Source organism: Rhinolophus sinicus, linkage group LG09 (genome assembly GCF_036562045.2).
Source record: "Rhinolophus sinicus isolate RSC01 linkage group LG09, ASM3656204v1, whole genome shotgun sequence".
NCBI classification, from domain to species: domain Eukaryota; kingdom Metazoa; phylum Chordata; class Mammalia; order Chiroptera; family Rhinolophidae; genus Rhinolophus; species Rhinolophus sinicus.
In genome coordinates, this window is record NC_133758.1 from 86,868,793 (window position 1) to 86,886,107 (window position 17,315).

At 43.5% G+C, this 17,315-nt stretch overlaps 1 protein-coding gene across 2 annotated transcripts in view; it reads right to left on the bottom strand.

Moving 5' to 3' along the window:
- The window catches only part of SLC25A13 (solute carrier family 25 member 13), a 174,966-nt gene extending 162,313 nt beyond the window's left edge, over positions 1 to 12,653 (bottom strand). Inside the window, exon 1 of one of the 2 annotated variants that reach the window (XM_019729757.2) lies at positions 12,283 to 12,653. In XM_019729757.2, coding sequence (XP_019585316.2) covers positions 12,283 to 12,480 — 198 coding nt within the window. In that variant the 5' untranslated portion in view covers positions 12,481 to 12,653. The remainder of the gene's footprint in view (positions 1 to 12,282) is intronic. The other variant, XM_019729758.2, reaches the window with a different exon arrangement.
- Positions 12,654 to 17,315: the final 4,662 nt, after the last annotated feature.

Consider the following 17,315-nt stretch of genomic DNA (forward strand, 5'->3'; position numbering starts at 1 on the left):
AAATAAAGTCTTTTTGATTTGGCATTATGATACATACATGCCCAAGGTTCAGTAGAAGGCAGGTCTGCCTAATGCAGAATATTATTCTGCCTAATGCAGAATATGTGCTGAACTCAGTCTCAATTTTTTTTTTAAAGCATCAAGGTTACAGTATAATTAGGAACCAGCTGCAATTGTAATTACTGCTTCCAACATAATTTGTTACATATTAGCAAGTGTCAAATTACTACTGCTCCTTAAATGAATAAAAACTGATTGTGCTGTTCTGAAGACTGGGATGTGTGTTCCTGGTAGGGAACAAAGGAATATAAAAAGTATATGACATATTTATAAAGTGCTGAAAGGTTCTACGTAGGAGATCACAAATTGCTGGAGCCCAGATAATGCCACAGACGTTAAAATGGCTTCTGAGAGAGAATAGCTAACTTAATAAGTGCAGAGGAAAGCAGCAAATCAAAAGACAATAGAAAAGTTGCTTCCACTAAATAATACCTTACTTGTTCACAATTCTGCTGTACATCAGCATCGTATAATTGCAGAATAGTCAAGAACCCCGGGGGAAGCCAAAAGAAAAAGACCAGGAGCCCTAAGCACAGCCAGATTCTTGTCCCACAGATTGTACAATTTCATTCGAACGAGCCCTCCTCCGCCCTCTCCCACAACCCGCGGACTTGTGACATGACTCTGAGCAACTTGTCTGTTTCAAATCCACAGCTCACACTTCCATAAAGCTTTCTGTGTCCCAGGCCCAGGTCTGAGCTTTATAAAACAGGAGCACACTGACCACCCCAATAGCCTTAGGAGGTAACTACACATATGCCCCTATTGCTGATGAGGAAATGGAGATACAGAGAGGTTGAGTACCTTTCCCAGAGCCAAATATGAACAGAGTCCATGAGTTCAACCATACGTTATCTGGCTGTCAGAGGAAAAGGGGTTGAGAGAGCAAGAGAGCCCACAGATTAAAAGAAAATTAAGACATATCAACCAATTGCAATGCCTGAGCCTTATGTAGATGACAATTCAAATAACTATTTTTTAAAAATTATAAGGCAATAGGGGAAATGCGTAAAATGTGTACAGAACAGAAATTTGATGGCACTGGAAAAAAAAAAATCACTGAAATTTTTTTAGGTGTGATGATATTTTCGTTAGGCGTTTTAAAAATCTGTTTTAGAGATACAGGCTGATATTTACAGATACCATGATACAATGTTGGGCATTTGCTTTGGAAAAAATGGGGGGATGGAAGGAGAGAGGGTATGGTATAAATAAAACAATATTGGCCATAAACTGATAATCACTGAAACTGGCTAGATAGAGCATAAGGGTTTGTTATACTCTTCTATTTTCGCACATTATGGAAAATTTCCATAATGAGAAGTTTCAAAAATGCTGCTATTCTTTTAAGGCCTACATCAAATGGCAATTCCTCCAGGAAGATTTTCCAGATTCCCCTCATAGACTGCTATTTGTACCTATTTTATGGAGTTTGCAATTTGACATTTAAAGTCTCACTATTGCTAATCATTAATATGACCTATTTTCTTATCTATGTGTGTGTGTGTGTGTGTGTGTGTGAGAGAGAGAGAGAGAGAGAGAGAGACAGAGAGAGACAGAGAGAGACAGAGAGAGATAGAGAGAAAACACGAGAATAAGAATTGAATGAAAGTAGCGCAATTTGGGATAGAACCTAGCAGTGCCTTGCTTCCCAGTGACTTGTGTCCTTTCCATCTTCACAGCGGCCCGCTGACTGAGTCATCAGACGACAGCTGAGCCCTAAAGAGAGGCTCTCCTGGCTTTCTGAACTAATCAGATTTCCTCTTAAGAATGTGAACCAGCAGAGGGTCTGGCTGAGCTGGCAGCAGGTCCCACTGGCTGCTGATGTGGCATTAGTGAAGGTTCATGACCTCCTGGGGCTGAACAACAACAAAAGTGAAACTGGCTCCCTACCTTTCATCCTATATCAAAATAATTGTAGATAACTAAATTTAACATTCAAAAAGAGAGAGAGCTAGAGAGACTTACGAAGAGTACTGGAAAAACACAAGTGGTTTCTTATGTCATAAAAAGTGAGGAACCTGTGTTTAAACATGACAGAGAACCCAGAATCCATACAACCCAGAAACTGTAAAGGAAAAGATTAATAAATGTAGAGCATTTTTTTTAAGTCAAAAGTATGAACCAGTTAAACATCAAACAACGGCAACAAAATAATGTGTAACAGGACAGAGGGCCAAGGTTCTTAATTTTAAAGAGCTCTTTAAAGAACAAATCGATGTGAAAAGGCAAATAACCCAGTAGAAAACGGGGGAAAGGTCAGGAGCAGGCTCTTCTCAAACTGCCGGTGGACACCCAAAATGGACTAACAGAAATCTCCAAGAAGCACCATAGAAAGAGAACCAAAGCTGAGCTTTTACTTCTGGAACTGAGATGAAAAGCAATGCGAGAAAGTGGAATCCTCCAACACATAGTCAACTTCATCCTGCAATAAAATAAGTGTGTGAATACTCACAAGGAATGAACGTCCCTGCCTGCGGGCCTGGCAGAGTCAGATAAGAGACCTTATATGTCAGCAGCCTTTCCTTTCAAGCCACCTCCACGACCCCGTTAGCTAGATTTAAAAGACGTATCAACCAAATGCCATGTGTGGACTGTGTCTGAATCTTGATTAGAACAAACCAACGGTAAAAACTATAAACTTAGGATATGGGTTTTAACATCCTTACAGGTGCTTCAGGGAGTGGGGAAATAAAACCAAGACCTCTTCTCTTAAAATGGAAGGGAAGAACTAAATAAACTAAATTAGTGCCCACCAATTTAGAGAAATGACAAGAAACATTCCTATCTCTGACAGCTCTAAGCTAAACAAACAAACCAGGCTTCCCTTTTTTCCTGCTATACTTTGCCATAGCTTTATGGCGAGGAATTTGAACAGGGGTTGGATAAGTCCCATTCACAAACAGCTGTGAAGCGCATGAGAAGGGAGTGAGTGCTCTCCAACAGCCAAGGTCAAGGACACATGGGCGGGCTAAGGAGATTAAATTCCATTCTGTAGGCAACATGAAGCCACACTGTGTAGCAAGGTAAACCAAAGAGGGCAGTGCAGTACAGTGGTTATGTGCATGGACTCAGGAGCCAGGTTGCCCCTTTCAAATCATAGCTCTGCCACTTGTAAACTGTGTGACCTTGGACAAGTCACGTAATGTCTCTGCCTCACTGTATACGTGTTTCCCCATCTGTATAATGAAGACGGTAACAGCACTTACATGTCATAGGATTGTTATGAAGATTAAATTACTTCCTATACAGAGTGCCTAGAACAGTGCCTGGCTTTCATAAGCGCTATATAAATGTAAGCTGCTGTTTTTATTGCTATTTGCATAGCTTTTCTGAGCCTTAAGTTTCTCTGTCAAAAGAGGTTACACCTTCCCTGCTACCTTGTAGGTGACTATAAAGATTAAATAATGAAGCTTGGGTCTTCACATTATCTGGCTATTTTATTCCCCATAGACTGAGTTCTTGAAAACAAGTCCAATAGCTTACCCATTTGGGGAAGCACAGCACTAGCATAGGAGCTAGCAGACGGTTGGTATCAATAACATATTCAAATTCCTTTTTAAAAAACTGTGAAGTGCTCTACCCATGAACATAGTACTGCTATTAATGTAGCAAGAAGAGCCAGTCGTAGAAGCTTCCTTCCACAGTTCTGGGCTGAATGGAGTGAAGTACAGGGAAGAGACCAAAAGGGAAGACCAGCTTGGAAGCTACGGCAACACTGTAGCTAAAAAGCAATGAAGACTTGAACATAAATGGAAGAGACAGGACACACCTGCTCAGGGAAGCAGAAGGGTTTAACTGACCTATCTCTTTGCCCACATCCAAATTCCTGCCAATAATGTTCTCTCCTGGCTGCCCACAACAGGTACGTAGGAAAATTAAGTTCCAGGCTGAAAATGAGGAATGACCAAGAAGATTAATTCAATTCTAGGTAAGTAAAGTTGGACTTATCTTTGAGACAGACAAGTTGAGATTTCCAACAAACAGCTGAAAATGCAAGGCTGGTGCTTGAGGCGCTAGCATGGAGCCATCACCCTTCAGACGGAAGAGGATCTCGGGCAGAGCCTTGGGGGACACCAACATTTCAGGGGGAAGCAGAAGGACCAAAAGAAGGCTGCAAAGGAGAATAAAGGCATACTATGAGAGTTAAGAGGCCCACCATGAAAGGGTATGAGGACAGCTGATAGAAGGCGTTCCAGGAAAGAAGGGGTGTGATACAGGGTCCAGAAATGAGGCCAGAAATAAGGACAGGCCAACAGGTTTACAACTGAGTGACCTTTAGGAGAGAATGTCGAAAAAGAGACCAGGCGTAAGTTCAATTTCAGGAACTTTAAGTATAAGCAGGCAGTAAATTAACGGAGAAAAGTACGACCCCTATATAATAATCACACATTCCCTTAAATAGTAATTCAGAGATGTTTTCCAAAACAACACTCCGGCCCCCAATGTGGAATCAAAATGAGCCTGCAGAATCCAAAAATGTATACTGAATTTTGTCACTGTGTATTTATTGTGCAAAAAGTTGAACTGACTGACGACAACCAATTCAAAAGGTGCTGCACCCTTGGTTTAGAAAGGCAGCTACATTTAATGACACAGGACCCAGGGTTCCAGACCAAGAGTCTTCAACCTTGAATGTGCATACAATCCCCTGGGGATCTAGTTTAAAACTGCAGACTCTTTGGCCTGGGGTGAGTCAAAAGATGCTGTGACTCTAACGAAAACTCCCAAGTAAAACCAGTGCCGCTGGTCCTGGGACCAAAAACTTCCAGGAACAAGGCTCCAAAACGACCATTCAGTGAATGTGATGATTGAAGCAGCTACACTGGGTAGCCGTTCTTGTATTCCATGGACCCTACGCTTAAGAAAAGCGCACCATGTTTTGTTCAGGTAGGCCAAATAGCTATGTCCCCTACTTTTCAGTTAGGTAGAAATGTCCCACCGTCTCCAACGACCATCTCTTAATATCCCCTCAGCACTTCATAATTCCCCAAGTGCTTTCCCACGTTGTATTTCATCTGCTCATCCCAGATGTCAGAAATGGTCCCTGTTTTCCGTACGGTGATACTAAGCACCTAGAAAAGTTAGACCTGTCCATGTTCTCGGCATCAGTGAAGGCAGCGGGCCTCCAGCCCAGGTTCGCATGCCTTCTAGGCAAGGGCGCTTTCACTAAACCAGAGCTGTGGATTAAAAAAAATAAAAAGTTCTCAAAGCCTCTTCCCACATAAGAGAGCAGCTGTGTGCTGACTGAGCAGTCGGGGGTCCTCTGCAGCTCAGCCGACAGCTGTAGCCTGGATCAGACATATGCACGTCACATGTCTAACTCGGAGCAATTACCAAATGTGTACCTGGAGTCACAGGCCTGTTCACATCAGACTTAGGATGAGGTTCAGGACACGTTACCTCAAAATATAGCACCTCCGCGTACTGAATATCTTATGCTGAAGCAGAGTGAAAAGACAGCAGAAGCGGGAAGGTCATCTTGACCTCGACCCCAACCACCAGCACACGCTCCTTCCCGGAAACTAGTCATAAAAACTCCCAGGTGAAAGGTCTCCCTCCCTGTATCAGGAGGAGGGAACACATTCTTATCCTCGGAGATGGGGAATTGGGGGCTGAGAAATCTGTACAAACCAACCTTGTTAAACTAACCCTAGTCTTCCTCATTATTTCTTCACCACTTACTACCCCTAACCTGACTTTGACTTATCAATTCTTCACCCATTTACTGTTTCTTTGTCTAAAAGGAATAAAAGCCTCCACTCTTCGTGGTCTTCATTCCCTTGTGAAGGCTCCCAGGTATGTGCAAAAATTCAATAAAATTGGTATGCTGTTTCTCCTGTTAAGTTGTTTTTGTCAGTTTAATTTTCAGACCCAGCCAAGGACCCTAGAAGGGTCGAGGGAAACTTTTTCCTCCCCTACACTTACTTATGTTTTCTAGACTTATAATTGTCCTACAAATTTTACTGCACAAGTCTGAGGCAAAAGATATTTTACCATAAAACAGTAAGTGTATCTTGAAATATCTGCCTCATATCAAGTCAACAGTTTTCATAGATAACATGTGGAAACTGCCTACATGTGGAAATCAAGACAAAGCTACCAGCCTAATAACAGTCATTAAATAGAGTGGTTTATTTAGGTTGAATTGCTAAGAATTTCAACACTGCCTACTTTGCTATGTTGTCAGCACCTAAAGTCAAAAGGAACCATCCAGACCTATTTTCACTCATGCAACAGCACAGCAAATTTCCAAAGGAAATGGCGAGTATGAGCAACTCTCTCTCTTAAACGTTTCCAATCAACAAACCAGACCACCACTCTACAAATCAGCCACTGAGAATAATTCTGAGCTAACAGACCTAAGCTACCATTAACTGGGTCGGTTTGACCCAAAAAGAGGTCTGGTTAAACAGGTGTCGGGAAAGAGCCAGGAGTGCAGTTTCCAGGTGCTCGCCCTCACGTGGAAAGGTGCTCAGTCAGGTAGTAAATGGCCATCAACTGTAATGATGGCCATCAGCTGTGGCTAGTTGGCCGTTAGCTGTAACCAGTGAGCCGTTGGCCACTAATATAACTGCTGTGGCTACGCTAGCAGCAAATGGGGGCTAGCAAGAAGATGGTGGCTGAGCTAGCAAGAGCAGATTGTGAGAAGCAGATGCCGCCAGTGAGACTATAGTGGTATGACTCCCCTATCAATGGCTCCGTGGGTGTTCCTTTTTGGCCTCACCATGTCCTGCGTTCTTTATGTGGGGAGCGGGACCAGAGACCCCGCATGACGCCCTGCGTGACACAGGCCACAGAAAAGGTTTGCTCAAGTGCTGTTAAATATTTTGCTGAGGGCATTATGTCACTGTGACAAGGCACACACTACTTACTCCCATGCAGAATCAACATGTATCTGCAGACGCATACATCCCTCTGTTCTAAGAACCCACCAAAGGCAACCAAGGAAACACGGCAGGAAGGATAGGTGCTTATGAATCAGTAGAGTAGGAAAGGACCATGCTCAGTGGGCCTAGTCCTCACAGATAGTGGAGAACACAGGAAGGAATAATTCCATTTAAGAGTTCATGGGACAAAAAGTCAAAGAAGCAGAAGGAGTCAGAGCCCCCCCCCCACCGCAATCTTATAAAAGACGACAATATCCAAAAAGACCTGCTCCCTGATTTTCTTACACTACACATTGACTTACAACGCTTCCCACCTTCCTGTTCTGTATTTACTAACCAACGCTTGTAAAGCTATGGGACCTCAGTTTGGTAGGAAACACACCAAATTAAGGTTGTCAGGGGAAAGGCTTTGCAAGTTTTCTCTCCTTAAACACCTACTCTGATCTGGAAAACCACTTCACAGGAGGAAAAAAGGAGCTTTTAATCAATCTGGTGATAAAACCTATATTCTAGGATAATTACAAAACTGTATAAACTTGATGCCTAAGCAGAAAGACTGAAAAGAAATTGTCAAGAAAGAAGAGAACTTGTAGGGACCCCTACACACCCTTCCCTGAATTGACATACCAGGGATTTTCATTTATCTCACTGCATTCCTTCCTTATCCCAAGAAGGAACCACCAGAGGATCAACAGAAGCAAAGAGCAGGATAACATCTAGAGCAGTGGCCTTAGAAGCACATTTGATTCCTGGGGGGGGGAGCTTTTAAAAGCCTTGAGGCTCAGGCCACACTTTAGACCAATTAAATTAGAACCTCTGGGTAAGACCCAGGCAACAGCATTTTTATATGACCATAATATGCTGACACCCCCTGGCCTGCAATATGCAAAAAGCAAAGGGATTTCAAGAGAATGTGGGCCAATTACAAGTTTTTCTGGGATACCATTTCGTCACCCGATAAAAGTGACGAATCTTCTACCCTCCACCATGCTAAACAACAGGGAAGACAATATGGTAGACAGACCTGATGAGGGAGAAATGAGGATCATTGTGTTATATAAAACCCAAGGCCTATCCACTGCCGTCAATTTAAGAAACACTAAATCTAAATATCAGTGAAACCACAGAAACATACCATCATCTGCGTAGCATAAAACCAACTCAAGAATTCCTTCCTGCCTAGCACAAAAACTGGTCTCTATTCTACTACCAAATGCAAACTGGTCTGCTCTATTATATTACCAAATGCCTGGCAGTTTTTTACCATAAGGGAGAGGAAACCTTCAATCTGAAGAATATCCTTAATAAACTCAATCACATTTGATCCTCAAAAACAAACCTCTAAAGAGGGTCTTGTTATAGATGAGAAACATGAAAAACATGGAGGTTAAGTATATAGCCCAAGTACTAAATAGTGAACATTCCGGTTAAAATTTTTACAAAGGTATGTGATGGTGATGATAGCTGCACAACTCTGTGAAGATATAAAAACATTGAATTGTGTACTTTCAATGGGTGAACTGTATGGTATATGAATTATATCTCAATAAAGCTGTTTAAAAAAGGTATATGATAATCTGTGGCCTGCACCATCTATTAGAAAAGCCACTCAACCAACTAACAATGCAGTGGAGCATATACCAACTGCCAGAGCATTCTACATATACAACGTACTGGGCTGTAATGATCAGGAAATATGCATGTCCACCATTGATGGTGTGTGAACCCTTACATGTACCTTTGCAAACGGAACTCTTTTTAAGGCCTGGTTGGAGAGGAATTCAGAGCAGAGACTCTGAACACAGACTGGAAAGGTTCCAGTGCAGGCTGTATCACTTACTCACTGTACAACCTTAACAAAATTACTTGATCTCTCTGGACCTCAGTTTAAACGAGGACAAAAATAGAAGGCACCTACTTCTTGGTATTATGAAAATTAACTGAGGAATACTTATAAAGCACTTGGGAAAGTGCCTGGCACCCAGTAGGCACTATGTAAGTGGTTCTTAAATAAAAGTCTGGTTTACACTGAGGCCCCTAATTTCCCCTCCTAAGCCATCTCCCCATCGCCCATATATTCTGCCCTCCACCATGCTAAACCAAAAGGCAGACAATATGGTAGACAGGGTAAGAGCATAGACTCTGGAGCCAGACTGACTGGATTTGTGCCCAGCTCCTTCACTTCCTAATTATCAGATCTTAGGCCACTTACATCACCTGTTGGTGTCTCAGTCTTCATCTGTAAACCAGGGATGATACCATATACCTCATCGGACCATAAGAAGCACTGAGTTAATAATGAAAAGCACTTAGAACCAAGTCTCATATCTCATAAGCACTCTGTAATTGTTAGAAGCTCTTTGATTTGTTGTAGTACCTGCTATCCCCTAACTGTAGTATGTGCTCTCAATTCTCTGCCTTGCATTTGCTGTTCCCTATCACTGCAATGGGTCTTGCCTCTTCCCCCATCCATTCCTTCCTACAAAAGTAAGCAGGAGAGAATGGAAGCTTTTTGAGTTCTTCTCGCAACACCAAGAGGTTTAGATCAATGTTACTTCATGGGAAAAAAAAATACCTCTTGCATCATTAAGCATTACTCTTCACATAGAAATTGAAACAAAAAGCAGAGTAAAGACTAGGTTCTCAGCCTTCCTATTTAATAAGAGGTAGTTACATTTGAGTAAATGAAAGACCAAGGAAACTAATAAATGGACAAGAGATCAAGGCACTGCTAGTTGTGGCTAAGTTCATCCAGAAACCAACAAATCCGCTTAAATACTCAAACAATTCCCCACACTGAGTGCTGGCATGCACCGACAATTGCTGAGTTCAAGAATCTCGGCCCAATTTCTTAGATACTCCATTGACATGAGCTTCTCTCGTCAGGCTCCTAAGTATTAAGAGGATGAGATTGTTAAGCCTCTGGCTCTGTGTTCAACATGGAATAATACTATCTGCACTCCAGAAAAACAGCAGAAAGCATGACCAGTAACTCGTGCTGCCCATCACTGACTAGCAGACAGAATTACCCCACAAATATAGTGACCAAAGGCCACTACGTAAATAAGGGGCACTCTTGGACTACAGGAGACCAGAACAGCTCACGTGGGGGCCTTTTAAGAGTACGTTTACTGTACTGCCCTTGAGTTGCAATGACGGACATGATAAGAAATGGCCTTAGGGAACCCACAGACATGTATTTGTGGTCACGAGGTAGCATGTAACACAGTTCGCTCACAGCATGTAAAAGGACGTAGGGAGAGGCTGCCCTCAGATAGCAGTACAAGGAAACCTCTCTCGTAAGTAACTTACCTCACTGATTGTTTCCTCTTTGCTTTGGCTACTGGAAAATTCAGTCACCTCTAACAAGTACATCTGTATTTTCTGCTAACCTTAGTCCTGGCTTCATCTTACTTTCCCTTTATCCTATTTTTCTCAACTACTCTGACTTGATTTTTATGTCCGGTTGGATTGTAAATATATGTATATGTGATGTGAGCCATCAAACATCCTGAAAAGAGGCAAGTTTAAATGAATGAAAAAAACAAAAACACAAGTTCCCAAAGAGTGAAAATGAAATCTGTCATTTTCCCTGACTCTCACTACTTGGCTAAAATTCAAATGCACTTATTGATATGATGTGACACTTTAATAAAAACACAACCAAAAAGTTAAACCTGCCTCCATGTCACTTATTTTACTTCATACTAGCTAATCAGTCTTATATCCCAATTATATGCAGATTTCTCAATCTAGGTTGCTCAATTATTTTACATCCAAATTAAGTAAATTTATTTAGTTCATCTACAGGTATAGAAAAATGACAGTAAAGTATGGGTATCTACTCCCACCTGGAAGACGTCACCTGGAGGGAACTAATTCACACCAAGCCATATAATCTGATTTCACCCAAATGTAATGCAAAGAAAAGATCAAGGGCCACTATGCTTGAAAGGGTTAATGTGGCTTCCAAAATGACTCCCTGTGATCTTCAGAGAATCTTCATGAAACAGTTACATATACCTGTGTTCACACACAATTCTCCCACACACACCCAGAGCACACTCCTGTGGATAGAACTCAGAGTAACTACAGAAAAGAGAAAGGCCACTTAGGACACATAGTTTAAGAACATGAAGAAGCCTGCAGATTTTGGGAGCCTGGAGAAACTTAAGTCATAGAACAGCATTTAAATATATTTGTCTGCTTACAATTTCCATTGCAAATGTGATTAGTTTGCTTGAATAAACAGGAATATGATGTGTTGGCCATGTTTTCCTCCTGAGGGTTATCACAGAGTTTTGATTAAGGACAAATGTTTGAAATGTTGGGTATATTTAAGTTCACTGCACTTAAAATGAGCTAAGAAGTTGTATAGGCTTGATTAAAGGGCTGCCTTCATGAACTTAAAATTAAAAGCAATAAATTCCAATGATTCAAGTGATTGGGACTAAATATGGTATTCTGCCAGAAAAGTTGAAATGGAGTCCAAAGAGGCTGAAATGGTGTCCAGGTTTCAAGAAATGGTGAAAGAGGAAAGGTCAAGCTGTCGGAGTTGCCTTTCCTCTGGGTTAGTGAATGATTCACATTACGCAGAATTCCTTTTAAGTAGAACTTCACAGGAGTTAGAGGCTCCCAGGACAATCTGTTTTGTCATTTCTAAAAAGAAGCCTCTCAAACGCTCAGAGGCCGGTATGTAAGTGTTGTCAGATGGGGAGAGTGGGGAGAAGGATGAGAAAGGTGGGGGTTGCGGGGTGGGGGGGGTCCTCTGAAGTTTGTCCGCAGACTCGCGCAGGCCAACTCTCCCAAGCCATCTCCAAAACGGAAGTCAAGGTGACTTCCTCACCCGCGGGAGGGCGGAGTCTTTGAAACCTAAGAGGATCAGGCTGCAGCCCCGGCTGTGCCCCCTGAAAGCAGCAGCCCGGGTCAACTACAACCGGGGTCAGGAGCAGGATCGCGCTGGGGTGGCCCAGGGGACCTACTGACCCTGGTCCCTCCCCCGCCCCAGGCGCACCGGCTTCTCCTCGCCGGCCTTGACTCAGCCCGCCTGGCGCCGATCAGGCACCGACTCCCCACCCGGGCCAAGTGGGAGGGTGCAGCCTGCAAAGTTTCTGCCGCAAGGTCGGGCCTCGGTCCCCGCACGGGCTGCCTGTCCTGCCCGGGAGTGGTGATCACCTCCCTCCTCCCGCTGCTGCAAGGTGGAACGGCTGCCCCGCGCCCCTTTCTATTTGCTTTCCCCGTTGCACCAACCGGGCACGTGAACGCCCGAGCCTAAGCGCCTCCGGGACGGATCCGGCCAGCGCGTTCCTCCGGGCAAAGGGCCGACGCTTACCTTGGCGGCCGCCATGCTTCGCTCCAGGTGCGGGCGGCTGCGGGATCCTCTCCCCCGCGCGCTCGCACTGCAGGCCTGGAGGCTCACTTCCCGACCTGGCGGCGGCAGACGCGGCGATACTGCCCGGCGGCGTGCGCGCCCGGCCTGCTTCCCCACGCCCTCCCGCCCGCGCGGGTCATGCGGGCGCCGCCAGCCCATTGGCTGGACCCAGCCCGGGCCGCTGCTGCGCGCGTGATCCACCGGGCTCTGCCCTGCGGCTGGGGCGGGCCTGGGTCCGCGGGCGGTGGAGTGGACGCCGGCACGTGACCCCGGCTGAGCTGTCCAGCAGCGGCGACCTGCGGGGGCTGAGAAGCGGGAGGGGTGCCAGCCTGTCTCCGGGGGGCAGTTGGACTCCTAAGGGCTTCAGCTGGTACCAGCGGCTACTTACTACAGGGTCCCCAAGACCCACAAGAGGTCACACAGCCTAGGAAAGTTGAGAACTACACTGTCACATGTTTAGCCAGCTTTTCCATGTCGGTTCCCTTTCAAGAAACTCCATTCAGCATTGTCATATAATGGATCCAAAAGCATTGACCAATTGAAGGGAAGATAGCAAAGTCATGTCCCTGGCAATCCCACTTGTAGGTCAAATCTGGAAAACTAGATGTACCAAACAGATGTATATAGTGCAGAACATAGATTTGTGAGGCTACATTCCGGACCTGCATATTGGGTGGATGTAGATGTTGGAAAGGACGGTAGAGGTTAAAAGATCCACCTCCCCACTACCCCCAAAAAATGCCCTACTACAATAAATAGGTGAAAATCTTAATGGAAAAATGAAATGTATCACCTCCAGAGATCTTATTCCTTTTCATCAGAATTTCATTTGTCTCTGCCATCAAAATTTATAAATAAGGCAATGGTGGTCAGGGAAAAGGGCTTTCACTATTTTGTGAATTATAAATATAACCTATCAGTGAAAGAGTTTTTTTTACTAATCATTTTAATTAATCAACATTGAGTGAGTGCCTACTATGTGCCAGGCACTCTGCTAGATGCTAGGAATACCAACATGACTTGAAAGATGGTCCCAGTCCTTAAACAGCTTAAGGGCTACTAAGAAGGAGGACGTATAAATAGTTAAGTTGCCTGTTAAGGTAACAACCTGTTCCCAGGGCACTATGGGAACCTTGAGGACTGGGGAAGACTCTTAAAGGAGAGGATGCCTGAGCCAAATGCTATAAAATGGCTGTGCATTAGTCCAGTGAAGTGGAGGGAAAGGGTTTTCCAGCCAGAGAAAATGAGAAGTCGGAAGCCCAGAAATTGCCCACAGCAAGTTATGAAAGTGGTTGGTCGTGATAGGTAACTTGAGCTGTGGGACTAGAAGGAGAGGAGTCGGGACAGGCAGGTAGGGAGTATGTCATGGAGGGTGTTGGGTGCCATGCTGAAGGGTGTGCGCCTTAACTAAAAGGCTTTAAGGCAGAAAGTACATAGCGTGACCAATTTATCATTTAGATAGATCAGTCTGCTTGCAGTGGGGAGGATGAGGCAAGACTGAACTATTGGAACACCCAGACAAGATAGGCTGGAACCTGGCACTAGAGATGGGACAGGGCTAGAGGAATACATAGGAGGCAACATTAATCAGCCATAACTGATTATATGTGGGTGTGGGAGAGAGAAAGGAGTCATATTGTCTTGCACATGTCTTGCACACGAGGATGTGGATGTTGGAAAGACGCCAGAGATCAATAATCCATGAGTGTTTTGAAGTGTGTGTGTCTGTCTGTAAGGAGAGTGTATGTGCAATATACAAATTATGTTGTAAAAGCCAAATAAAGGAGCATTTCAAAAAAGAGTAATTGATTAACATACTCTCAAGAGGTCTAACAAAGCCCCGAAAGACTCGAATATGTTCCTGAGCAGAGGAAAATGACCAAGCAAAGAGTGAAAGAATAAAAGCAAGCGCAAAATCAGGAAAACTGATAGAGAAAAGGATACCAGCGGATGAGCCTAAAGCTTATGTGAAGGGGTGACCCCAGTTGCTCCAAAGGGATTTAAAAGATACAGAGAAAATACAACCTCATGTAACCAAGATCACATCATAGACTGAATATTTGTTTTTAAGAGCATCACAGAAGCTCTCCTTTTATAGTATAAATGAACTTGTAAAAAATTTTAAAGGTGAAAAAATACATATAAAATAAAATCTATCTAACCAATTATAACTATGGTTCAGTAGTATTAAGCATATTCACATCTGTTGTGCAACCAATCTCCAAACTCTTTTCATCTTGCAAAACTAAAACTCTGTGCCTCTTAAACAACCACCCTCATTCCACCCTCCCCCTAGTCCTTGGCAACCACCATTCTACTTTCTTTCTCTGTAAATTTGACTACTCTACGTACCTCATAAAAGTGGAATCATATAGTATTTGTCTTTTTGTAACTGGCTTATTTCATTTATTATAGCATCATGTCCTCAAGTTTCCTCTATGTTATAGCATGTGTCAGAATTTTAAGACTCTTTAAAACTGAATAATATTTCCTTACATTAAAAAAAAATCAAGAATCTATTAGATTTTTTTTTTCTTGAAATCTTGGAAGACTCAGGAAATGTTAATAATGATGAAAAAAATAACTCATAAACTTACCAACAGAGTCAGGCACTCTTAACGTTTTACTGTACTTTCTTCAAGTCTTGATGTCTTTATGTGTGTATGTAGAGAGAGTCATATTTTTAAATTTAAATACAAGATTCATAATCTGTGCATACATTTTCCTATGACTGCTCCACCAAAGCTACCACAAATTTGGTGGCTTACAACAACAGAAATTTATTATCTTACAATTCTGGAGATCAGAATTCCACAATGGGACTTAAGGGGCTAAAATTAAGGTGCCAACAGGGCCATGCTATCTCCAGAAGAATTAAACAAGAATCTCTTTCTTTGCTTTTTCTAGGGGCTCGTGGCCCCTACCTCCACCTTCAAAGCCAGTGTACATAGCATCTTCTTCTTGCCTCTGCTTCCCTGACATGGCCTCTTCTGTCTGTGATCTCCCTCTTAAAAGGACACTTGTGATGCTATTTAGGGTCCCCCGGATAATCCAAGAGACTCCAGATCCTTAACTTAATCACATCTGCAAACTCTCTGCCACATAAGGTAAATTCGTAGGCTCTAGAAATTAGGATGTGGGCAGCTTATGGGGTCCATTAGTCCACCTATCAAATCTACCTACCACGCTATGTGTGTAAGTGTGTCCACATACGGATAAAAGTGTATTTGAACTTACATTTGGAGTCAGACTCAGTTAACGAAGCTTCCTTCTTTATTCTAGAATTCCCCAAAATATGAAATTTTCAAAAAGTTAAACTGTCACGAGCCCTGAAACAAGAAAGATGTTTCTTGCCTTCCAGATGCCTTGCAAACAATAGCATGACATGAAACATCAGCTAAGAAGAGAAAGTATAATAAACTGGCTGGACACCTGCCACTTTGTCTTCTCCTGACAGCTTTAGGTGCCTTTCTGATGAGTAAATTGTCTCATACTGGTCCCTCCTGTCTGTCCCCAGACCACCCTTTTTGCTCCCATTTCAAAGTAGCTGGCAATTGAATTTCAACTGAAGAGGTCCTGTTTGGGTTGAATTGTGTCCCCCTAAAGTCATAATGCCCATTACCTCAGAGTGTGATTTATTTGGAAATTGAGATGTAATTAGTTAAAATGAGGTCGTACTGAAGTAGAGTGGGCTCTTAAGCCTCTATGGCTGGTGTCCTAATAAGAAGACACAGAGACATTCTGGGAGAATACCATGTATTAAAAAGGCAGAGGTTAGAGTGGTGCAGTTACAAGTCAAGCAACACCAAGGACCAACAACCACCACCAGAAGCTAAGAGGCAAGGGAGGATTCTACACAGTGTCTCAGAGGATGGCCCTAAGGACACCTTGATTTAGGATACAGTTCTAGCCTCCAGAACTGTGGGAGAATACATTTCTATTGTTTGAAGCCACCCAGTTTGTGATACTTTGTTATGGCACTTTGAGGAAACCAATACAAGCCTGAAAGCCACCTGTGTCTTGTAACACCAGAGGCCAGTCTGGCTAGCTGGGAAAGCAGCTAACCCAAATCATGGGGAAAGCTAACAAGCACACAGCCTGAGCATGGGCCCAATTTCTGGGAATTCAGAGAAGTGGGCAGCACGTCCTGCTCTGAGCTTCCACCTTACCCAGAGCAGCTGTGTAGATGCTCAACCCGGGTATATGCCCTTTGGCCATGCTTTTAAACTATCTGATTTTCTTCGGCTCCACGAAAAACAAACAAGCAAATAAAAGGCACCACTACCACTACTGACATGCCCCCGATTAGATTGCTGGAAAAGGTATCCAGCAAAAATGCTTGCAGAGAATGGCACCTACATGTTGGAAACTGTAGGCACATAACTATACATTGCAATACTGATCCCTTGTGTGGACTGCACTTTGCAAAAGTAATGCCAGGGCTGGTAAAGGACGTGTGTGACAGAGCAAAAGGAGAACCATGAAATAAGTAACAAGAGCTCTCAAGTTCCGACTTTGCCGCTGAGACTCAGCAACTCAAGGACGCGGAGAGCCGTTCTGTGCAGTCATCTGTTTTCAGAACCCTGCGGAGTGTCAGATCAAGCCCGATAAGCCTTCCCTGAGAGTGGGCTAAAGGTAGGTCAGAAATGAACATGACCTAGCTTCTTAATAGGTCCAAAGGAGAAAGCTATGTCAACGTTTTTAGAGTTCAAAGGGAAGGAAGGCCAGGGAGAAAGTGAGTCGGGATAAGGAAACCTAAGACACCTTGAGGAGTATGATTGAAAACAAATCCCCCAAGCTTTGAGATGTTATGCTCTGAGAGCCAGGCCTTGAACAGCTAGGTTCTTAGAGCAGAGCAGGTACACACAGGCATGTGAACACCTGTGCCCACCCTTAGCAGAACATGGGTGGACCCTCATTTTCACCAAGTATAAAATGTGCATTGAAAGTTACCCCAAAATGGAAGTGGGGATCATAAGAGCAGCCACTAGATG